This window comes from Passer domesticus, chromosome 2 (genome assembly GCF_036417665.1).
Source record: "Passer domesticus isolate bPasDom1 chromosome 2, bPasDom1.hap1, whole genome shotgun sequence".
Taxonomy (NCBI): domain Eukaryota; kingdom Metazoa; phylum Chordata; class Aves; order Passeriformes; family Passeridae; genus Passer; species Passer domesticus.
In genome coordinates, this window is record NC_087475.1 from 36095785 (window position 1) to 36119621 (window position 23837).

The 23837-nt window shown below is 39.4% G+C and overlaps 1 protein-coding gene and 1 long non-coding RNA gene across 2 annotated transcripts in view; one reads left to right on the forward strand and one right to left on the reverse strand.

Annotated features, from left to right (window-relative positions):
* LOC135293761 (uncharacterized) overlaps positions 1-23837 on the reverse strand; it is a 98518-nt gene that overhangs the window by 61928 nt on the left and 12753 nt on the right. The gene's annotated exons all lie outside the window — the stretch shown is intronic.
* The window catches only part of NALF1 (NALCN channel auxiliary factor 1), a 433108-nt gene continuing 423285 nt past the window's right edge, over positions 14015-23837 (forward strand). The window contains exon 1 of the mRNA XM_064408304.1: positions 14015-15751. Coding sequence (XP_064264374.1) covers positions 14933-15751 — 819 coding nt within the window. The 5' untranslated portion in view covers positions 14015-14932. The remainder of the gene's footprint in view (positions 15752-23837) is intronic.

Below are 23837 nucleotides of genomic sequence, written 5' to 3' on the forward strand. Positions count from 1 at the left end.
CATGATGAAAGCTTTCCTAATATCTAACCTAGGCCTCACCTGGTACAGCCTGATGCCATCTCTTCCTGTCCTGTCACTTGTTACTTGGAAGATGATCTAACACTCAACTTGCTACAACCTCCTTTCAGGTGTTTTTGGACATGCTCCTGCACCTCTCTTTGTTGTCATGAAGGACCAAAAACTGAACACAGGATTTGAGGTGCAGCCCCACCGGTGTCAAGTACAGGGGTAAAACCATTTCTTCTTTAAGAAGGTGATCATGGCAGGGAGTGGAATGGCTCAAGGCATCAACTAAAGATCAGAGGAAGAAGAGCAGCACCTTAATGAGATATATAATTCTGTTCCTGACTGAGAATTCTACACCTCAAAGAGGACCGCATTGGGAAGGGTGCCAGAGATATATCTTTACTGACACCAAGCAGGTGCCTACCTACAGTGCTGGTGTCATGCCCAGGCCATCTGCCTTGGCTGAGATGAAAGACATGATACATTGCCCCTTATATTATCTTTTATTGATTTCCCAAAATCTATACAGCTTTCTTGCATGCTTTTTCCTCTTCACAAGAATCAAGTTGTTTAAAGCAAAGTTTACACATAGTTCAGATTTCTGCTAAATGCTTTCTTAAAATAGAAGTTCCTATCTACTGTGATGTGCAGATATCTCAGCAGAGGTGGTCTAAGTACAGTAAGATGTGGGGTTGTGGAAGGATCTTGTCTAGCATATGGCTCCTGTCATAAAGGCTTGTAAGCATTCTCAAGCATAAGGTAGAAAAAAGGTTGACAACTCAGTTAGCACTAAAGACCATGTTGCCCAAGTGTCTCCTGCCTGACCAGTCAGGTGACTGAATGCACACTTCTGCAAGGCCTATCAGAACTGAAGTGAGCAGAGTCTGTGATGGTCCTGAAGTAATTTCAGAATTCACAACTGTAATGAGTAGGTAACATCACTATGAAGAATGTAAAAAGGGCCACATACAGGCTGATGCTTTTAATAAAGATTTTTTCTTTCATGTCACTCTGGAGTGCAGACTGTGTTGAGGTGCAGTGGGATTCACTGGCATAGCAAGCAGTGCTGGTTGTGATGATTTCAAGAGAAGCCTTTGGACAGCAAAGATTCACAAGCTAATGACAACTCATTTCTCCACTGGGATGGACATAGATGATGGCCAGAGGTCCCAGCAAAAAATGACTGTGTGCCATGGATGTTCTGCACCCATCACTGAACATCCTGTGTGCTGCTTCATGTATCTTCCCACTTGTAGGGCACTGTCTCCACGGTGACAAATCTCCATTATAGAAAGAGGGTGATCTGCACCCTGATAGTTTGGGCATGTGCTGCATGTGGGCATCTGCTATGTATGGGCCAAAGGAACGTATGTAAATCTTGTGAAATGCATTTTGTGAAATTATAAGTTCTGTGCCAGCTGACTAGCAGCTGAGAAAGGATATTCTACTTTAGGAGACTATGAATATAATAGAAAGGATGAGCAGAGAACAAGCCTTCATATTCTTAGCACAGAATTGTCAGTGAAATGTACATTGTGTGGTTAGTACTCGTAGTCCAAGCAGAAACTGTTACAGTAATGGGAGCAGCAAATTCTTGGAAGGAATAAGTAGAGGATGTGAATAATTTTGAAGATGTTTTTCATAACAAATAATCTCTCAACAGTGATTCTTGGCTAAGTGAAGAAAGGAGCTGCTAACACAGTGACTGCAACTACTCCTGACTAATATAGACTTTGTTCAGTTATTTATACACCTTAAGCTAGAGTACTACAAGGTGCTCTACTCAGAATCCTTACAGAGCATTTCAATGGTTCTGGTCACAAAAAAAGTCAGGCAAACCAACTTTATAAGCACATGATGTAAGTGCCTTGTTATTCAAGTAGCATTGCTATCATAGTGTGTCTTTAGAAAGAAAAGAGGCAGGGTGTGAAGGGGAGAATGTGAGGGAAATGATGTAAGATATATATTTGCATCAGCAAGGTGGAAAAAGATTAATTTATACAGAAGGAGTGGAAACAGAAAGGATAGATAAAAATCCATAACAAAGTGCTAATATATAATTAGGTCCTCTTTTGATCATAAATAGCACTATTTACCTGATTTGTTTTCCATGTCTGAAATTCTTTAACATGGGCCCCTGAAATGTGCATTGTTCATACTTATTTAATAAATGCTTTCCCTTTTGATAGCTTATTCAGAAATTTGGTATTGTTACAACAGGTTTATTCACACAAGACACATTTCCAACTAATGTTTCTTTCTATTTTCTATTAATCTTAAACTGCTTGTGAAATTTTTGCTGGAAAGTAACTGAATCAGTGTATGAACTCATAGAGAAAAGTTTAATTAATAATTTGCTTTGTTTTGCAATGTACATTTACTCAGCTCTGGTGGTCTAGTGGTTACAAGTTATCACCAGTAAAATTGGGGTGATAACAGGAAAGAATACAAGTCAGTAGGGTCCAGTGCAGTGAATTAATCAGGCTAGTTACTGTAACTGTCAACCAAAATATTACTTCTATAAAACAAATAGTTAAAAAAACCCCAAAAAACAAACCCAAAACAACAAAACAAAATAGGAAGTTTGACAGAGAATCCAAAATATTGTTTCAATTCTTTCAGGAAAAAAAAATTAAAAAAACAAAAACCAAACAAAAAACCCCAAAACAAACAAACAAGTATTTACTTTTCCATCTCATGTCCTTATAAGTTCTCCCACTTGAGTACTCTTTCACTTATTCAGCATTAATTGTGTATTCTCAGATCTTCATTTAAAACAAACATAGTCTTTTTATTACATATTACAATCTTTGAAAATTCAGTGTTCTTCATGCATATCTATTGCATGACATTAAAAAAAAAATCATGCTTCTATTTTCCAGAAGGAAACTCTCTCTCTCAAGGTAAGTTTGAAACTACAATTCCTCAGCAACAAAGCTTCTGGAAAATGTCCATCTGTACTTTAAGCCTTGAGTCTGATACCTAGAGGATATAAATCTGCAGATAAACCTACAATGTATGTATGGCAACAGTGATTGCCTGGAGGTGCAGGTCATTGGAATATTATGGGAATGTCAGCATCTATTTGTGATTAATCTTTCCAAATGCATACATTTTCTAGGAGAAAAATAGAGAGTGTCAGGTATACTGTTAGTTTATTTAAAGGAATGCAAAGCATAGCAGGAAGTACAGGCTCTATACAGGCAGAGAAATTAGCTTTTTGTAAACTAATGCAGATCTCTTTAGTTAATATCAAAGCTCATACTCTGCCCACCTTGCCAGCTTAGATTTAAGGGAAAGCTTTGAGAAATATTTATCTGAACAGATGTCTCACTAAGATAGTTGTACAGAAATACATCCAAGAATTATGCAGTCCTTTCAAAATTAATGTTGCTGAGTTTGTTTCGTAATTAGGGACGTAATTGAAAATACGAATGTTTGAAATATTCATAAAGCTCAAACTGTCTCTGTATTATCCACCCTGAACAATTCTTCCATGTTTAGAATGAGAACAGAGACATTCCTTGGGAAATTCCTACAGCTTGACTGGGACAATAATACCCAGTAATAGAGTATCCAAGTTTATATCAACAGAACTTTGTTCTTCTTTGGTTTTTTGTTTGTTTTGTTGTTTTGGGTTTTTTTTTATATTTACATATTAAAACAGTACTGTAAAATTGCTTGCTGTAACATTAGAAGAATGGCAGAACCATTTTTGTTACATACGGAGTGCTTCTACTTCTCCTAGGCGGACAAGCATGAATGAATTTAGGAGCTGAAGAGCAACTAAATCAGGAACAACTGAGGATGCTTAAATCCACATGAGAATATCTACTGTGAATCCCGTGATGGTTTTATATTCCCTGGCATTTCCCCCTGCCTAAAATTAATTATGTTTGGACAATATATGCATAGCATCTGTGGAAATATTTTCTCAAGATGAAACGCATTCATCAAAGCCTCAAAGCTAAAGATGGACAAATCTAAATCCTCTGCTGTGAAGATTTCCTGCAATGGTTGCACATGTGTAAAGGAGGGAAATTCCGAAATTCACCTTAGATTCGTGATTGCTGCTTTCAAATTGTTCAAATGTTTTGCAGTTTGTGGTGTATGTAGCACAAGTTGTGATATTTGATCATAATCAAAAGCAGATTACCTTTCCCATCTCTTCCCAATAAGAGATGTCTGTATGTGCTTATGATAAGTATATATTCCTTCATTCTTCACAATGAAAAATTGTTAACAAATACAGTTAATATCTTCAAAATAACTTTTCCTAAGGTTCTTGTTTGTATTACTCCTTGAGGTAAAGGGGGTTTGGCATGTACATTAATTCTGTGCATTAACATGGGAGCAGCATTCTCAAATGCATCTGTGAAACTAAATACTTTAATTTTTATATTGAAATAATTTTGGCACTGGAAAGTTAAACTTACATGCTCTGAAGCATGCTGAAAGAGCCTTTCTCTTTTTGCTTGGCAAGAGAAGAGTCTTCTTGGGATACAACTAGTTAGTAAAAATAGTTCCTGTTTCTCCCTAGAATCACCAGTTTATATGGTTCTACTATTCCAGTACCTAAAGAGGGAAAAAGTTGCTTAGGAAATATGTCAAAGCCTTTGAAATGAATTTATATAAAGTACACAGACTGGTTCTGTGCCTCTGTAGATAATTAAAAAAAAAAAAAAAACAACAACAACAAAAAAAACTTGATAACTTTTACTATGGTAAATTTTTGAAATGCCTAATATTAAAAATATGCTAACATTTATTCATCTGTAACTTTATCATCGGATGGGTAGGAAAATTATCATTATGAATTCAAATTTCTGATAGAAGGCTACCAAAAGTTTTGAAATTTTCAAGTCCTAACTTCACATTTCTGGATGGAATTTCTTCATATGTCATGGAGTTCTCCATGTCACTGTGTCTATAAAGCAAAATATATTTTTCACATTTCTTGTCCATTTTTTGTGTCACTTCTTAGCCTAGCTATGTCAGCTTTGCTTTTAGAATACCTTAAGACAAGAGTGTATTTGCTCTAGGGGTAAACTTAAAACCAGCAGGTCAAAGAACAGTTTAATTTGGTCTGGCCTGACACCTTTTATGAGCAACACAAGTTTAGCTGTTCTGAACCCCCCAATTTGTCTTTTTATTCAAGCTAGCCACTGCAGAAAGTACAGACTGAAAGAAAAAAGGGTCATTGATAAATAAGGCAGCCAGAAACATTTATTTTAATTAAAAAGAAAACAAACTTGGAAAAAGTGAAGCAGTAGTTTTCCTTTTCAAAAGGCTTTCTCCAAGTGTCAGTAATGTCAATAAGAATTGCAATATCCCCACTGGTTATCAGTGAATTTAATGCTATGGCACTCTCACCCTCCCTGATCCTGTATGTCTATCAACCCTTTACTACACCTTCTCATGGTTTAAATTTATGTGCCCTGCACATCAGAGACTCAGGAGAGCAGCCTTAACCTTCACTTTAGGAGTCAAACAAAACCAGCTCTCTCCTGGGGCTCAGTGGACAGAGAGGAGAAACAGATGTTCTTCAGGTTGATGTGGAAAATTCAAATTGTTCCCTGCAAAGGAGTCTCTTTCTACGCTGACTAAAGGAAGGACTTCAGAGATGAGCTGTCTTTAATGAATTCCCTCACTGTCAGGGTTAATTCAGGTATCTAAAGTAAAGTGGTGACTCCCCCTTCATTTTTGCATTTCTGTTTACTAAAAGGGATCTGGTCTGTGATTCAGGATTTCAAGGAGTTGTTGCCTTTAAGAAATGATAAATGCTTTAAAAAACAGTAATGACGGTGAAACTGCAGTATCCTTTCAGAGGAATTCTGGAAAGAAGCTGAAGATCACTGCCCTTGTGAAGTGTTTTCTCTTATTGTTTCATGAAGCCCTTATGCAGCACAGCTAGCCAACTTTTTATGAAATGATGGTCGGTGAATTCTGAGAGCATGCAGTCACCTCAGCAACACACAGTGCACTTCCACTGACCCTGAGCCAGCCCTGTTTGTGGCTTGAAGCAAATTATACCCGTAATGGTGGTACTTAGAGGCAGAATCTCTCTGCCTATACCTAGCAAGACTCAGAATATGCTGGTAACAGGCTGGGAGCAGTATTTGCTCTGTTGCTGTGGGAAAAGTGGGTGTCACACAGCCACAGCCAGCCATCAGGGGCTGCCTCTAGAAACAAAATAAAAAGGGAACAAGATAAAAGGAAAGAAAAGAAAAATGAACCTCACAGAATGTAAGAGTTAAATCTAAGACCCAGTGAAACTAATTAGGAGACTAAAGCACCCAGTGTAATTACATTTCTTTTCTCTGTCTTCCCCCCACAAGATAAAAGCATGCAAATAAAGTACCTCTTTTCCAGCAATCTAATGCAATGAAAATGTAATATATTGCCAAATATCAAGTAATGTATTTTACTGGAAAATTAGAAAAGCAATACTGTTTGTTTACTCTAAGACTGAGAATGATCTGAATGGGATCCCTTTTGTAGAAAATCTTTGTGTATTCACAGAGGTCTGCATGCCACTCAGAAATGGAGAGCAATCTCCTTGAAGCAATAACAAATATTCAGTCCTTAGGAGCTAGATGAGATAAGAAATAACATTATATACTGACCTATATAGTAACCCATCAAGAGTAAATTCATTATTTTTTGTTATTTAAAACAGCACTTTGCAGGCATTACCTAATTCTTCTAGCCTCCCCTTGGTTATAAATAGAGATGCTGAGGAAAAGAGAATGTCCACAATCATACCCATCTAAAGAGTGGAAATAGATTAAAATATCAGGAGCTCTTTGCTTTCAGCCTGTGCTCAATTCTCTAAATCTCTTGCAAGGCATATGGAACAGAAGCCAAAGTTTAGAAAATTGCTGGTGATGTTGCAGACAAAAGGAGACATTTGTCTTCGGGTCAGACACATTAAATTGATTGTGGGACGACTCCAAGAAGACCATAAGAGCTTGAGTCATCCTACAACTTGAGTCACATGCCTTCTTCACAGGAATAACCCTGGAAGGCAGAGTGAAAAAAACACCCTATCTCCCTCTTCCTGGCAGATGGCATTGCAGCCAGTTGGCAGAAGGCAGGATATTACATTTTGATGGAAAAGGATACGACCTGGCTCCAGATATAATGACTGTCAATGTATGGTTCATTCATGTCTGCTTTACTAGTAACCAAAACTAGAAACAAAAATGTGTCAAATATGTACTTCAACACTCATCTGCAGTTTTTTCTTCAGGAAGAATCTTTTACAGGACACCAAGACAGAGCCAGAAATCTTGCTGACTAATTTAAAATGTCTTGTCTTTTAAATATTACAAGCTGGGTGCAATAGTATCATGTTCAAGCCCCACCCAGTACTCAGCCACACACAGCTCACTCCTCTCCTGTGGGATGATGGAGAGGATTAGGAGGGAAAAAGTGAGAAAAATTGTGGGCTGAGATAAAGACAATTTAGTAGGTAAAGTAAAAGCCGCACACAGAAGCAAAGTAAAACAAGGAATTCAACCACCACTTCCCGTGGGCAGGAAAGTGTTCAGCCATGCCCAGGAAAGCCAGGCCCCATCACACACAACGGTGACTTGGGAAGACAAACACCATCACTCTGAACATCCCTGCTTTCCTTTTCCCCCCAGCTTTAAATGCTGAGCAAGCCACCATATAGTCTGGGATATCCCTGTTGCCAGCTGGAGTCAGCTGTCCTGGTTGTGACTCACCCAGCCCCAGCCTCCTCGGTGATGGAGTGGGGTGAGAGGCCTTGATGATGTGCAAGCACTTTGCAGGAATATAACAAAACCATCCTTATGTTATCACCACTGTGTCCAGCACAAATCCAAAATACATCCCTGTGCCAGCTACTCTGAAGAAAATTATTCTTAGCCAAAACCAGCTTAGATAAGCAGGAATGTAAAGTTCATCAGGGACATTTTTTCCATATTCAATGTAAAGAGATGGCAGAAGATGACTTGCCATACAAGAGTGCCTGTCTTAGAAACCTATTTAAGGATGCAATGTTCTGTGTTCTGCAAGTAGCTGTATTTTCTTAGCAATAACATGGTGAAAGTATAAGGTTTTTAATGATGCTTAAGTCTGCATAGTTAAAGCTAATGAGATTAAAAGTGCTGAAATTGTTTCTATTTTTAGGATATATATATATATATAATGTTTTACAATGACAATTATTCAACTTCTACTGAAGCTCCACATCAAATCTATAGATAACTACATATGTTTTAGTAGTAGGGATATTTCTTCCGGTCAAACAAGAAACCCCCATATGTAGGAACGTGTCCTGTATACTCACACTGTCATGCATGTAAAATTTACACTGCTGCACACACACTGCAGCCATGTGTGCTGGAAACATAAAGATATTACCAAAATTGCATATGGCCAACCTGAAAAGAGTTTTCTAGGATGCTAGATTTCCAAGGAATGTGGAATAAAATGTGTGGTGAAAAGTAGGGAGAACTTTACTTGCTAGCATATATTATTTCTAAATTAGTCCTTTCTCTTTTCCACATCCTTCATACCACAGACATGGATGAACATTCAAGTCAGTCTAAATTCTCAACTAGAAACATCATATCAGTACATCAGAAAATAAAACCTACCTAATGTAGGTGTTGTAACTCAGGGTGATACAAAGCATTCTATAGTAACATGCTTAAGAGGAAACCAGACTGTGAATGAAACAGTGAAGCTATCCCTAAAAGCACTTTTTAAAATTTACATGAGAGTAAGAGAGAGCAAAGAAAACTGAGTGATTAAAAACCTAAGACTTTCTACACAGTGCACAGATATTCTTATTTAAGAAAAAGATTATAAAGAGTATTTCTAAGAAAAATCAAACATTATCTCTTTCCTATGAGTTGAATTTTGACACAAGGAAGAGCCAGGATACCTATAAGGTAACCAAGGATAAAAGATGAAAAAGATGTTTGATGTCTGTAAAAGCATAATCACATAGCGAGGCTATTACATTTATTAGAAGACAGCAAATGTATACAATTAGTAAGAGAGGGAAACAAGGAAAAATATTTTAAAAGCCATAATCTACCTTTTGGTGGTTCTTTCAGTCCTTTTCCTTCCATCATCATATGGGGGAAATCTTTATTCTTCTGTCTGTTTCCTTTCTACCTGCTTGGTTAAAAACCCATTGCAATCTTTCCCCTGATCTCAGCATGCTTTGGATCAGACCTTACTCTAACAGGCATAGGCTAATTTGTGTGAGACATTTATATTATCCTCTTCCTGCTGCAGTCATGTGCAATAGTTATATTTCACTTTTTTGATGGCTTCAGTTAATGAAGAATAGCTTTAGCTCATTTCAGATCTTGTCCAAATATACCCACTGGATGTAATATTATGGCTAAGCTCTCATTATAATGATAAAGATGACCTACAATTTTTGGAGAGATATTATCAGACTCCCTATGCTATCCATTCATTGTTCCATGGCTGAAAATATCAACAAACAAAAAAATGTTCTCATTCTCTTACAAGAAGTCTCATAGGATACCAAGAAAACATCTGCAAGATAATTCAATCAATGACCTCAGAATCTTCGAAGTTTGTACTGCAGAGCTGTTTGAAATCCAGTTGGACAAACTTTTATAACTTGCAGTATGATAGTTAATTCTCTAATTTGGTAAGAAAAGCTTAAAAAAAATCAAGCCAAAGAGACAAAATTGGAGGTAATGTGGAAAGTGTGAACAAAGGAGAATGGAAGAATCTTAAAATCTGCATTAGTGCAGTTCGATCAAGGACTAGAAGCTTCTGATAACATTAACATAAATTTCCCATTGCTTTAGAGCAATCAGGCCCAGATAACTGAAGCTTTCTCACAAAAATTGAGCTTTCTGAAAAATACTGAATAGGAAACTAGGACATTAGGAATGTGATGAGAAAAAAAAATTAGTTCTTCAGTATTCTTAACTTCTTGTATCTTACAACTATCATGGAAATTATTCTAATCAAATGGATTGAAATAATTAAATTTCTGATCCACGGTCCAGGTAATGGGTAATATAGTACCCAAAATTTGTTGTAAGATGTTGAAATAAACCAAAAACTAAACAGCTCTGAGGATGTTAAACCACATGAATGACATATTTTGCCTAAAATGAATGTATAGATATTTCTGTTGAAGACAAATAGTTTAAACTGTTAAAAAATCAATGAGGTACTAATAAAGGGCTTGATTATGTTTGCTTGGTATTGAAAGTGGTGGATGAGCCTCCAGTGCAAAGGTGTAACTGAGTATTTCTGTTAATAATTTTTGCAACAATTGCTCCTACCAGTAGAACCAATCAACCAAAAATAAAATGAAATCTAGTTTCTTTAAAATAACCTGCCTTTTACAAAAAGAAATGCTCCCTAACAATTACGAAATAAGTTTTTTTCTTATATAAGGAATATACATTACAAAGACAAGACATGTCTCTCAAACCTGTTAAAATCATCTGAAAGACCTATATACTGCTCTTTTGATGTTACAATTTTGTAAACAACAAAGTAATGCAAGAGAATTATGCAGGAAATTATGCTTCTTGCCTGATATTAGGCAAAAATATAACAACATTTACTTTGAAACAGCAAAGCCTTCCACTCTGAAAAGTGTTTATGACCATTAATGTGTTACATCAATAAATATTTCTGCTTGTTAAGCTAAAGTATTTTTACAAAGAAAACACAAGGTATGTAGGTTAGACAACAATTCCAAGTATCTGGAATTAGACCATAATAATCCTATTAGACTTTGTTTTTAATGCTCAATAAATCAGTTGTCTTATATATTATGAGTCAAAGAATGAAAGAACATCAGCTCTGATTGTATTGATTACAGCACAGTGTGGCAGAGATGACACTGAACCACATTACTTTAAGGAGATCCATCTGTGAAACATCTGGTGATTCCACCAGCTAGGGAGACAGGATTCCATGAGTTCCTCACACTTGCCAAGCTTTGAAACACAAGTAATAAATATTCCCAGTAAAATATGTAATTTCGAAGTGAAGTACTTTGCACCACTAGAGTTATTTAGGAAGAATGATGAATATGGGGACATGCTTCTGTAGCAATATTTTTGAGGAATTTTTTTCACTTTACTTCCCATTCATATAATTCATTAAACTATATCAAACAAAATGCTGTTATTAAGATCAGATTTATGGAAAAAAAGTTTGAAGGAACTTTTAGAGAAAGCAGCTACACTGTATAATTCAGATTCTTTCCCTTACTGTATACAACTTCTTGATTTTCAGATATTATTTTATAGCCTTATTTTTTCCCTTGAGCTCCAAGACCTAACACTAAGGGGCACCAGAGAACTGAACTGCATTTGTTCAGATCCATCAGGAACCAGCTACTGAAACTAAGCTGCAAGTTATTCACTGTGCAAGGTGGAGAGTGAATGGGGCTTTGGGTGAAACGCAAGAGGCGAAACAACAGTCCTGCGTGACGTGTTCTCTGTTACAGAAAACTGTCACTGGAAAAGCAAGGACATGCTCATTTTGAAAATACCAAATGTCTTGTCATAGTTTATTTCTAGGTGTTGAAAAAGAACTCTCACTCTATTTTTCCAGAAAAAAAAAAGTTGAGAAATGTGTGAAAATGTTAAATGACATGAAAATGATTTTTTTTTGGAGAAACCAAGTATATCTAAACCATCTTAGCATACCAACTTAGAGTACATTTTCTTTGATCATAGACAAGTGTAAACAGAGGAGAAAAGACTTAGGAATTCATTTTATATTAAGTTTCAAAGGAGATCTGAATATCAGCACCTTTTCATTACCAATTCTTGAAGTTCCACTATGGAGATAAGGAATTTTATAATTTCATTGTGGATTGCAAAATTGGCAATTATCCTCTCATTTTCCCAACAGGACAAAAGGGAAACAACATTTTATATATATATAAATTAAGCCTCTTTGCCAGGCATGGACTCCAAAGCTAACTTTCTTCACCTTATGCTTGTCTGTCAAACACAGAATAATTACACAGTCCCTGCCACATATATTAGTAGAGCACATTTTTAAAATCTCAGACCTGATGTCAAGAATCTGTTGTTTACTTCAGTTATTTTTGGTTTTGTTTGGGTTTTCTTTTTTATTTTTATTTTCTTTTTTTTTTTGTCCTGTATTTCTGCTCCAGTCCCTTTATTCTAACAAGAAATATGTAATCAAACTAGCAAAAGGTAATTAAAAAAATGATGTTACATTTTAGAGTAGCAAAGTTGTCCTGAATGCTTTTTAAAACCTTGGTCACAGCCTTGTCCCAAAACAGAAAGCATTACAAAAAGATAAATTCAGTACAAAATCCAGTATGTCAAATCATTGCAATTAAAGCTCCAAGACCAAAACTAATAATGTACCATTATATTGACAGTTTGAGTTGATTGACTGAAAATTGCAAAGACACACTCTGCTTTGAGTACTGTAGACCTTTCTTTACAATATGGACACTTATTTCTGTGTCTTTAAATACCCTATCAAAATAAAATCCACATATAACTTCTGCTTGCTGTAGTATTTGACTCATAGATCCTGTACGGCCAGATGAGACCATTATGAAAACACGCTTTGTCCCCCAGCACAACACAGGGCACAGAACCTTGCTCAGCAATTCATACCTCAGGTCTGCATCCTCTGTTTGAGGTTTAGAATCTCCTTTTGAAAAACATCCAGCCTTGATTTATTGCTCAAAGTGACAGAAATTCCAGCACATTCCTTGGAAAGATCACCCTTCTGTTAATGACAGCTGCAGTCAGAGAAGGTACAAGTTTTGTTCTCTTCTTTAGTCTCAGGTCTTTTCCCTCTACACTTTTTGAAGCTGAACTCAAGAACCATCAGCAAGCTGTACTATATTACAGACCATGTTTGTTAAGAAAAAAGTCTTTCTTTAACCAAAAAATGGGGCAAAGACACCTTTTGCACAGGGCAATATATATTGCACACCTTTTCCAAGGGCAATTATCAGTTCTTCAGGATAGAGAAAGCCTCTGGAACAAGGAAAAATATGGTTTCTAAACCTTCTGCCAGTCCAATGGAGTAATTAAGATACACGTCTTGGTATGCTATCCTTTGGCCAGATAGGATACCTGATGTCTTGAGGTGAACACCAGGTCTTCATCTGTTAGTGTTCAACCTCTAGTTGGCACGTGCTCTTGTCTTATGTGTGGGATCCAAGTTGTTCTGTTGCTGTTACATTAAGGTGCATAAGTGAGCCAGAGCAAAGGAGTGAGAGACACTTAGGAGTGTCCAAAGAGAAAGTTTATTTGAGCAAGAGACCTCCACAGTTGGGGCACAGATGGTATTTGGATCTCTGTCCCGGGTCCAAGTAGAGATCATCACCCCAGGTGATTTCATCACCCTAGAAGGAGAGCTAAGCCTGGCCCCTCTGTCTTTCTTTCTAAGCAGTGATATCTAAACAGGAGAACACACAGACAGGCCATATTTACCCAGCTCATGGGCTGAACCAGGGTTTTGCAAAACTTCTCTTGGGGAAATGTCTTGGGATTTATGGTCATTTTGCTTTACAGCTCTCTGACTGAGAGACAGGCAACTGTGTTCAGACATTTTACTGTGTGGCCAAAACTGCCCAGGATGCAGAGCCTGTAGTGTCATATGCCATTTGTGATTTGCTATGACAAGGACAGACACGGAGACAGACCTCTCCAGCCACCATCCTGCATGGACATGGTGTTCCACGGCCACAAAGGGAAGGAGACTCTGAAGGAGAGAAGGCTGGACAGTACTGCTGAGCAGTCCCTTCGGTGAGATGAGTAGAAAGAGTTGCATCGAGGAAGCCCTTTGGAGGGTCCATGTGGTCCCCAGTGCATCACCCACCTCCTCCTCCTCAGGCGGGAGGAGGCAGAGTTGCTGCTGCTGCCAATGCGCCAGGATAGAGCGATCTCGGCGCGGGAGGAGATGACGCAAAAGGCAGAGCTCCCCCCAAAAAAGTGTTTCTCCAGGACGAAGATGGCGGCAACTTAGCCCAGGGGCCCAAGATGCCTGTGCCCATCGGGGGCCCCCAGCCAGGCAGTTCCGCCCCGTGCGCCCGGGGACACCGCGCCCGGCGGCAGCAGCGGCGGCAGCCGCAGCCCATTGTCACCAGCAGCGGCGGCGGCCCCGGCAGCCTCCTCCTCCTCTTCCTCTTCCTCCTCCTCCTCTTCAGCATCCTCGGCAGCGCTCCGGGAGCCCTGCAGCAGCGTCTCTCCAGTTAGAGCGGAGCGGGGAGAGAAGAAAGAGACTGAGACAGAGGTGCAGGCATCTGTGCCGCGGCTCGGGGCTGAGCAAGAGGAGCAGCGGCGGCAGGGAGGGAGAGGAGGCGAGGAGCCCTCCCGTAGCCGTCCGTCGGCAGCGGGGGACGCGGCATGCGGTTGTCCGGGCGCAGTGGGCTTTTCTCAGGAGGGAGATGGGGAGCTGCGATCTGACCATGCCTGGGTGAGAGGGGGAAAGGACCAGTCGCGCAGCCCCGCCACCACCAACTATCACCACCACTACCACCACCACCACCACCACTACCACCACCACCACCATCTCCTCTCCCTCCTCCTCCTCCTCTCTCTGCGTTATTGCTCTTATCTTCTCCACGGCACTCCGCGTTGGATGGACTGGGGCTGTTTCGTGTGGTGAGACTAAGGAAGAGCCACCGGCGAAAACCAACAATATCTCGGAGGAAGAAAAAGAAGAAAGAAGAAAGAAAGAAAAAGAGAAAGAAAGAAAAAAAAAGAGGAAGAAAGAGAGAAGGGGGAGAGTGGAAGAGAGAGTGGGGGAGAGCAAGCGAGCGAGAGAAGGGAAGGCAGGCAAGAAAATCCCCCCAATCTTTTAAGTCAATGCATATTGTGGTGACACTGGCAAAGGAGCCCTCACGGTGGAGTCGGCCAGGGCTGTGCGTTCCCAAAATATGACCAGGGGTGCTTGGATGTGTAGTCGGCAGTATGATGACGGCTTAAAAATCTGGTTCGCACCCCGGGAGAACGAGAAACCCTTCACGGATTCAGAGAGGGCTCAGAAATGGCGACTGTCCCTGGCATCGCTCTTGTTTTTCACGGTCCTGTTCTCTGATCACTTGTGGTTCTGCGCCGAGGCCAAATTCACGGGGACCGGAGAGAAGGAGCAGCCGCCGCCCGAGAAGCCGGAGCCCGCGGAGCCGGAGCTGCTGGCGGGCATGGGGGAGCCGGCGCCCCCCGCGCCCCGGCTCCTCGCCCCCCCCTCGCCCTCCCTCCCGCCCTCCCCCGGCAGCAGCGGCGGCGGCAGCCGCGGCAGCCGCACCAACGGCACCGAGCCCCGGCACGGCAAGGCTGCTTTCCTGGGGAACTCCACCGCCAGGCCCCTGGAGACGTGTCCCCCCGCGGGCTCCTCGTCCGGGCAGTGCTTCAGCGTGGGCGACGCGGAGGCGGTGTGCCAGCGGCGAGGGGGCTCGGGGCGGCCGCGGGGCACGGGGCAGAGCCCGGCGCCCGGCTGGGACCTGACGGATTTTTACCTTTCCTTTTGTAATTCCTACACACTTTGGGAGTTGTTCGCCGGGTTGTCCAATCCGGACACTTTGAACTGCAGTCTGGATGTGGTGCTGAAGGGGGAAGGCTCCTGCAGCCAGTGCGTCCAGGCTTACCAGCGCTACGACCAGCACGCTCAGGAGAAATACGAAGAGTTTGAGGTTATGCTCCAGAAATATTTACAGTCGGATGAGTACTCGGTGAAATCGTGTCCTGAGGATTGTAAGGTAGGAGCCCCTGCTGTGTTTCCTGTCCCTGGCTGTCGGGCTGGCGTGCCTCCCTCGGCTGTTGTGGCTGCCGTGGACCCTGTTGTGCCTGCTTCGGTCTCTGCCCCTGGCGCCGGCGGCCGCGGTTCCCACGGTACAGGCGATGCTGCGGAGGGTATCGGCCGGGATGCCCCCCTTAGCGCATTATTAAAAGAGAGGAAGAGAGAGGGGGAAGCTTGAGAAAACGCAAAAAGAAGCGATCCTCGGTCCTCTGGGAGCGTAGCGCTGGATTTCCCCCTCCTCATGAATATGCGATTGGCTCCGGCTCGGCTGCCGGCTTCCAGCGGGCTGGGATGCGACTTGGCGGCAGGCAGCGACAGGGTCTGCATGACAATGAGCGGGGCTCGGAGCGGAACCGGGGTCGGGGCTGCCCGACGGCGCTGCCCTCGGTGTGCCGGTGGCCGCGGTGCCCGGGCACGGGCGATGGTTCCCCCGGGGCCAGGGGCGCGCACCGGAGGCTCCGGGTAGGTTCCGTCGGGCGCTTGGCCCGGGGCGGCGATGCTGGACGGCGGCAGAGCGGTGCGGAGCCGGGCCTCCTCGGGAGCGGGACAGCGTTTGCGGGCGCTTTGCCTAAATCTGTGGAGCTGGGGAAAGCTGGAGGACAAGTGTCTGTAGACGGGCACCGCAGTGCCTCTTCTTTGGGAAGGGATGGTGCCAGCATTTTGATGAGCCCCGGCTGTTTCCTTTGGTGCTGCTGGTGACGGCTCAGAGAGATCCAGAGGCTTTTCTTTTCCTTTGCTGGAAGGCAGAGGGTCCCACTTTGGCTCTTGTAGATGTTGCCTTCTCTGTACTTTTGCACAAGGTTAGTTGGCCTATCTCTCAAGACAGGGCAGAAGTAAAGAGTGGTCCCAGGTGCCTAAAATAGCTAACTGCATGCTTTTCCCCCTGTTTGAGTACTTTGTAGGAAATGAGTATTTCTTCCCTGAGCTAGATTATCTCAATCACTGTAGCATTAACCAGTCTGAACCAAATTCTGCTTTAGCAGTGGAACACAACAGTGCATGCAAATCACTGCTCTGAATAGGAGGCCTGGCAGTACCTCTGTGCTCTGTAACTTCAGCAGGGCCTTCTGAAATCATTTAATGTTAACAGCTTATGCCTAAACAGTCCCATTCACCAATAACTTAGTATAATTTGTGCATATATTTGCCACAAAAATGGATCCAGAGTCCTTCCAGAAGCTGAAATAACCTGTTATCTAATTGGATAAAGATAGGAAAGTTACTGTATTTATTTTTTCTTTCTACACATGACAAAAGTAAAGTAGAATCACCAGAAGTGTTGACTCAACTCTTTTTAGATTGCAAACTGTGTGTGTACACACTCATTGCATGTATGCTATGTACTCAGTTACTGATAATGTAAACGTATTTTATTTCCAGAATGAATTGGATAAGTAAAAAAGGGTATCCAATGTAAATAGATATCTATTGCTCTCAGGAAATCTCTGTCATTTCAGTAGCTCTATAATTAGAAATTGACCTACTATTCCATGATGCGAAACAATCAGCATTTGCACACTTCAAGAAATTTTTTGTACCACAGTTTAGTTTGACTGAACTTTAACACAAAGTCCTCAGTTGCTTGACAGAATATCAGGATGTAAAAGATGTTGAAAATGAACAGAACAGCAAATTTATGCTGTTTAATGATTTTCCCTTCACACACCCAACGAGGAGAAGTACTTTTTAATGATAGAGAAAAAGTTGTTGACATTAAAAATGATTGTGTGAAACTTTAATGAACTAGACAAACGCCAATGACCTACATTTCTGCGCTTCTGAATGCCAGATGATATTGCTTTATGTTTTGAGAATTTGGCCAACCAATCTGTGTTAAACATGAAAGATATTTCAGAAGGGGAAAGGAAAAAAACCCCAAACCATGGGTGCAACTTAGTCTGTTTGCCCTTTCTCCAGGGAATCTGGTGGGCAGTGCAGATGTGGAAGCGCAGTGGGGTGAGCCGCGGGGCAGGGCTGGGCTGGGCTGGGCTGGGCTGGGCTGGGCTGGGCTGGGCTGGGCTGGGCTGGGCTGGGCTGCACGGAGAGGAGGGCCGGGAGACCGCTGTCCAAGGTTCTGCAGACAGCGCACACAGCCCGAGGTCAGGCAGAGGAGATGCCGCTCTCTGCCCCCGTGCCCTGGTTTGGTGTTTCTGGGTCCCTCTGGAGCCTTTTGATTCGCGCGGGTGGTTGCCAGAGCCAAGTGGATGGCACGTCCAGCGGTCTGACGTGTGTGTTGATGTGCTTGTGCATGGGCTGGCCTGGAGAGTGTAGAAGTGAAACTTGAAACTCGAATACTTTGTGACTGTCGCAATACTTAATTTATAAAATTCAAGATTTTTTTGTGTGTGTGTGTGTGTGTAAGTAAATATTTTATTTTTTTTGCATGTTGGATATTTAGCTAATTCTTAGGTAAAGCATCAGAATAGAAAATAGCTTGACATACAGCTGTGTGGTTTAGGTCCACATTATTTGGTGGGTGTCATGATTTATATGGTGACCTGCTTTTTCTTTTAAACAAACTTATAAAAATACTACCTTTACCTTATAACCATGTATCTAAGCTTTGACTCAATGCAATGAAAGGCTTGTTAATGAGCCTATTTATATTTAAGATGGCTTTAGCATTCTTGGTGCAGCTTTGTTCACAGAAAGAGATATTTTCATCCAGTTGACCAATTATAGCTGATGATAAACAATAATAAAATTTACTCTGAATAACAGTCAAGCATAAACTTGCAATTGGATGTTGCTTCCCCCTTTCCCAACTCACCCCAACACCATACACCATCCTCAACTCAGTCAGTTCTCGAAGTAAAGTGTGAAGATTATGGTGGGTTTCTCAGAAAGTTATGCCTTTCCAGAAAGTACTGTTGTTGATAACAGATAGTACGTATCATAAATGCACGAGTATAAACCTCAGACTTTATGTTTTCATTCTTTTGTCTGAAACCAGAAGATGAACTATACTTTCAAAATATTCTGTCTTCCACTATATGTCTCCTGGTCTCTGAAGAATATTTTAAAGTAATTGCTTTATATTGCAGAATTTTGTAGACAGAAGTTGTTTGACTTACAGATCACATTTAGTTATTCTATGTGGTGAGTTTCAGTTTTAATACATTATTATACTCAGTTTTTTTTGTTTGCTTTTCTTAAGTGTACTGTCCTGTAATTAAGGTCTTACCATCAAACTTCTATTGAGTTGCATTGAGGTTTTTGAAAATTTTGTAGAAAATGATGACAATTTTTAACATTTGAAAAAGAACTCTTTTTGGTGGTATCAATGAATATGCATATGCCTTTTATATTGTTTGTATGTCAGTAGACTTCATGTGTTGTTTAGAAGCTTGGGATATCAATAATGTCTCACTATAAATCTGTCTCCAACTTATTTCTTATAAACTTTCTTGAAGTCTGATGTCTCTATATATTGTTTCCTGGTCTTGATAGTCACATATTGCTAATGGCAAAACAGTAAACATAAGAAAAATAGTTGAATTTATTACATATTCAGGTAGATGGTAAAACAAACTTCTGTAGCTTTATTGAATCACTAAAGTAGCAGAGAAACTGGAAATCTGGATTTACACTTCTGCTTTTCTGTTTGAAATTGAATTCAGATTTTTAAAAAGGCTTATGAAAACTTGTTATTGCCTATTATAAATTTGTGGCTATTTTTGCAGGGATTTGTCTTGGAAATATGTATTATTTCTTGGTTTCCAGAAAATAATTTCTATGTGCAGTGTGTCACATCACAGTATTCAGACAATTAACAGAAACTGTATTGGCTTGACGTTGGAAGACACAGTTCCTCATTATGACTTGTCAGGCTTCTATCAGGGGAAATACTCAAGCTTTTCTTCTTAAGGCAGTAGGCAATCGCTCTGTGGAATAGAAGAAAATTCTGGCTACTTCTGATTAAGAACTGGGTCAAATAACTAAGTAGGACATAAAAATGTAAAAATTTTTAAGATTTTCTCTTTTCTTTTTTTTTTCTTAAAGGTGGAGCTTACATGTTTGTGATTGTCAGAGGCCAGGGCTTTCCTGGCAAATGTGTTTATTAATGTTTGAACATGATACCAGTCATCATTTATGACATAGGTTTCCTTAATTTAGTGTAAGTTGAGAGTTCTTGAAATGTGGTCTTAGCACTAGTAAAAATATTGACATGTATAATTCAAGTAAGTGCATCATATTTAAAATAATATTACAATAATTCATTTTCCCTCATAGAATATCAAAGAGGAAAAATAAAAAGATACCAACTCTTATATCAACATTGCTAAAAAGCAAACTTTGGCTGACATCCTAGGTGCTCAACATGTACACACAGATTTTTGTTTTTCAGGTATTAAATATCATTTGATAACTTCTCATTTGAGGATTATGGTATTGTTTTCAAAAATATGTCATAGAATACCTGAGTTATAATACTACTTAGTTGAAAAATGTGTGTCAATAAAGGCTTTCATCATTAAGTGCAGATGATATAGTTGATAGGAATATGGAGTTGGTATTTGTCTTACTGAAGAATTTTTTTTGATTAAAGAACTGTGCTCAACTACTTTTATTTGAGTAAAAGGGTGATTGGAAGTTATTTAAAACAATTAAAATCATATTTCTTCTCAGATGTTATCTGGAAATATCAAAGCCTATATGAATCATTACTTTCCTAAGAACTTTTTCCTAAACAGCATATGTAGTCTAATTAGGTTTTGATTTAAAATCTCTGTTAAGCTGGCAGAAAAGAGCAGATGAGAAATACCAACCCAAAAGCTCAAATGATAAAAGAACCCTTCAGTTACAAAAGATCACATAGAGCAGCATCTGCCACAAAGTTAGATATTTCAGTTGTACATCTTAATCACATATTTATACAGTGATAGTTCTATGAAAGAGTGTTATCTAAACTAATCAGAAGAAACCCATTCAAATTAAAACATGAAGATCTGTACTTGTGGTCTAATACAAACAAGAAAAATCCCCACATTAATTACTGAACTAGTGCCTTTTCTGAATCACTTGAAATATAATTATTCTTTTAAAGCTCTTTTTAAAAAAAATGAATACTACACTGTACTTAAAAAATACACAATACTTAAACTTTTATACTTTTTAAAACTTTGGTATAAAATGCTGTGAAACTATTGTGACTGTGTAAATTGATGTTTGCACAATTTTATGGTTTTTGGTGTTGTTTGTTCAGGTGATTTTTTTAAAAAAGTAAATGCTGAATTATTTTTAAAAACTAATTTAAGAAAAATATGTGGATGAATTTTGTATAACTCTTCTTGTAGTATTGGTATAATACAAGAAGCAGCACCGACTATATGCTAAGGGATTTGGATTTTGCCCTAGAATCCTGATGCAGCAGTCAGTCTCAGTCTCCGATTTTGAGCTAGATGAATGGTACTGCACTCAGGGAAGACAATGCACATGCTTGTGGTGATTCAATTGCTTAAATGCTTTACTGGATCGGGGTCAGATTTCTTCACTCCTAAAAGAGAAATTCCCCACGGTGTTCTTCAGAAGTGCATTAGCCCCACTTAACTTTTAAAAGTTTGCATCTAGTTGATCACTGAGATACTCATCCCATCCATAGTGTCAATGGGTACACCATTCTTGATTTAAGAAAAAAGGACTGCAGGTTACTAGCACAGAGTTGTTGAAGTGGATTCTACCCTAATCCAGTAACCAACATCTAATATTTCATGATATTGATGTCACATAATTTGGGGCCTCATGTCTCTGCCCTCAATTTCAGTTTGTTCCCTTGTTCTCTTTACATCAAGCAGTGTGCTTCGCATGCACCTTGCAGAGACTGTGACAACCTTACTTCTTCATTTCAGGTCCTTCTGGGAAAGGTAATCAAAATGCAAATTATAGTTCTATCACTTATCCTGACTAAAAATCATCTGGTCTATACTTAGTAATTTATAACTTCAGTCTTGCACTAAGATCCATAGTATATTTAGATCTGTGAATTGCCTAAAAGGGAAAAAATAACTTAGAAGCTGAATTCTTAAATATTATTATTTTTTATAAATATCAGTCATAACGCCCCAGAGGATAGAAAAATAAAGTAATCCATATGACATAAAGAAAAAAAAAGTGCTAGATATCCATTATGGATATTTACAAAAATTATAGAAGTTTAGATTCTCTTTGTAGTCAGTAGAGATACATAGGACATTCCAGAGTCTAAGTCAGTTCACAATGAAGTGGTATCTAAAATAGTTCAGATGGATTATGCCCTAAAATACTTAGTTATGTCTGTTGTCTCTAAAGAGGACATTATGTCATTTTTTATCAAATACAAGGACTTCCATCCACTGTTGACTTCAAAAGTCATATTAGATGAATTCTAAAAAAGTGATTTTGATATAAAAGTTAAGTTTGGATGAAATTATGTTCATATGCAAAATTCAAAATTTAACTCTGAAAAAGTTTGTGAAGTCCTGCTACTTGTGCTGTCCTACACCAACCTAGTGAAATCACAATTCTATTTCACTGCTAGGATATATATATTCTGTTGCTGAAGAATCTGTGTGCTATGTAATCTGCTTCTTAGGGATTAGAATTGGAAAGAGCCTTGTATGACATAACTGCATTTTCATCACTTTTTTTTTTTTTTTAAGAGAGAAGACCAAAATCTTCTACATATGACTTTTCCAGTTGTTATTTCCGTTGAGAAACTAGACAATAACAATTGTAGGTCATCTTCTTAACAGACATTTTTCAGATCTGCTAGAGATTATTTATCTTATTCTCCCTTCTCTCTTTACAAGCAGGGTGGATTTTTTGGGGGAGTGGAGTGTCTGTGTATGAGAATTTCTTCCCTTGGTCCAAATCAGAGGAAACTCTCAAGACTACCCAAACTCCCTTAGTCAAGAAACACACTTATGCCACTTTTCTACAGTAAGCATACTGTACTTTTCTAAGTACTTTTCACTGTTCTTTTCTCTTGTCAGAACTGTAGAGCAAACATCTCTAAGTGAGAATGTCTGTGAGCTTGATTTTCTTTACAACATCAAACAGTTAGATGAATACAAACGTAGTGAGGCGCTGGAGACATATTCTGGCTTGTAGAGAGATTTGATTAATTTGGAGATATGTTAAAAAAATGAAGACCAGACTTCTTTTTGGATATGTGAATTTACCTTGTTTGCAAACAGGGTAGGTATATGAAATATGTGAATTTCTTCTTTAGAACATGCACGCTGAAGAGCTATATCCAACTAGCTCCCAGTCCATAATGACAAAAATAATAGGGCATGAAAGTGGCTCTGAAGTGAAACTCTTCAACGCTTGATGCTCTCCCACCCTTCATCTTATCTTGTCTCCTCTCCTTCAAAAAAACTCATAGGCGTGTTTGAAAGCTGTGTTTGATAGAGGATTGGCCTCAAGCCTTTATGGAACCATCTGGTATGACCCTTTGAAGCACTGATTGAATGCAACAAAGTTGTTGGGATGAATGGAGATGATAAATGCTGAAGTGACAAACTTCAGCAGTATATATTAATATTTTGGTCCTTTGAAGTGTCTTTGAGAGCCCAGTGGAAGTGTTCACCATTAATATATATTGATTCTGAGAGTTGACTCAGATGCTTCATCTTTAGAAGAAAACCTCATAATTGAAAACAACAGTAAAGATCATCTGAAGTTACCTGCAAAAAATATGTTTCCATCTAGGTTTTTAGAAGTTCTCAGCAGCTTAGAAGTCATTGTGGATGTTTTAAATTAGTTCAACAAAATTAGAAGGAAATGGTACCAGACAGATAACAAATAAAAATAAAAGGTCCAAATTTTCACTTTTAGTGTACGATATTGGCATTTTAATGATTTTTTAAATGTTCTGATTTAGGTATTTTCATTATTAAGGCATTATATTTTCAAATATATACATTATAAAAATTTTAAAAGGGAGAAAAAGAAAGAAATTGTATTATGTTTGCATTTTGGAATGTGCAATGTGTTGCGGATTTTAGGAGATATTTTCCATGGAGGAAGTATGATATCTAGAGTGCTTTTTAAATACATGTTTA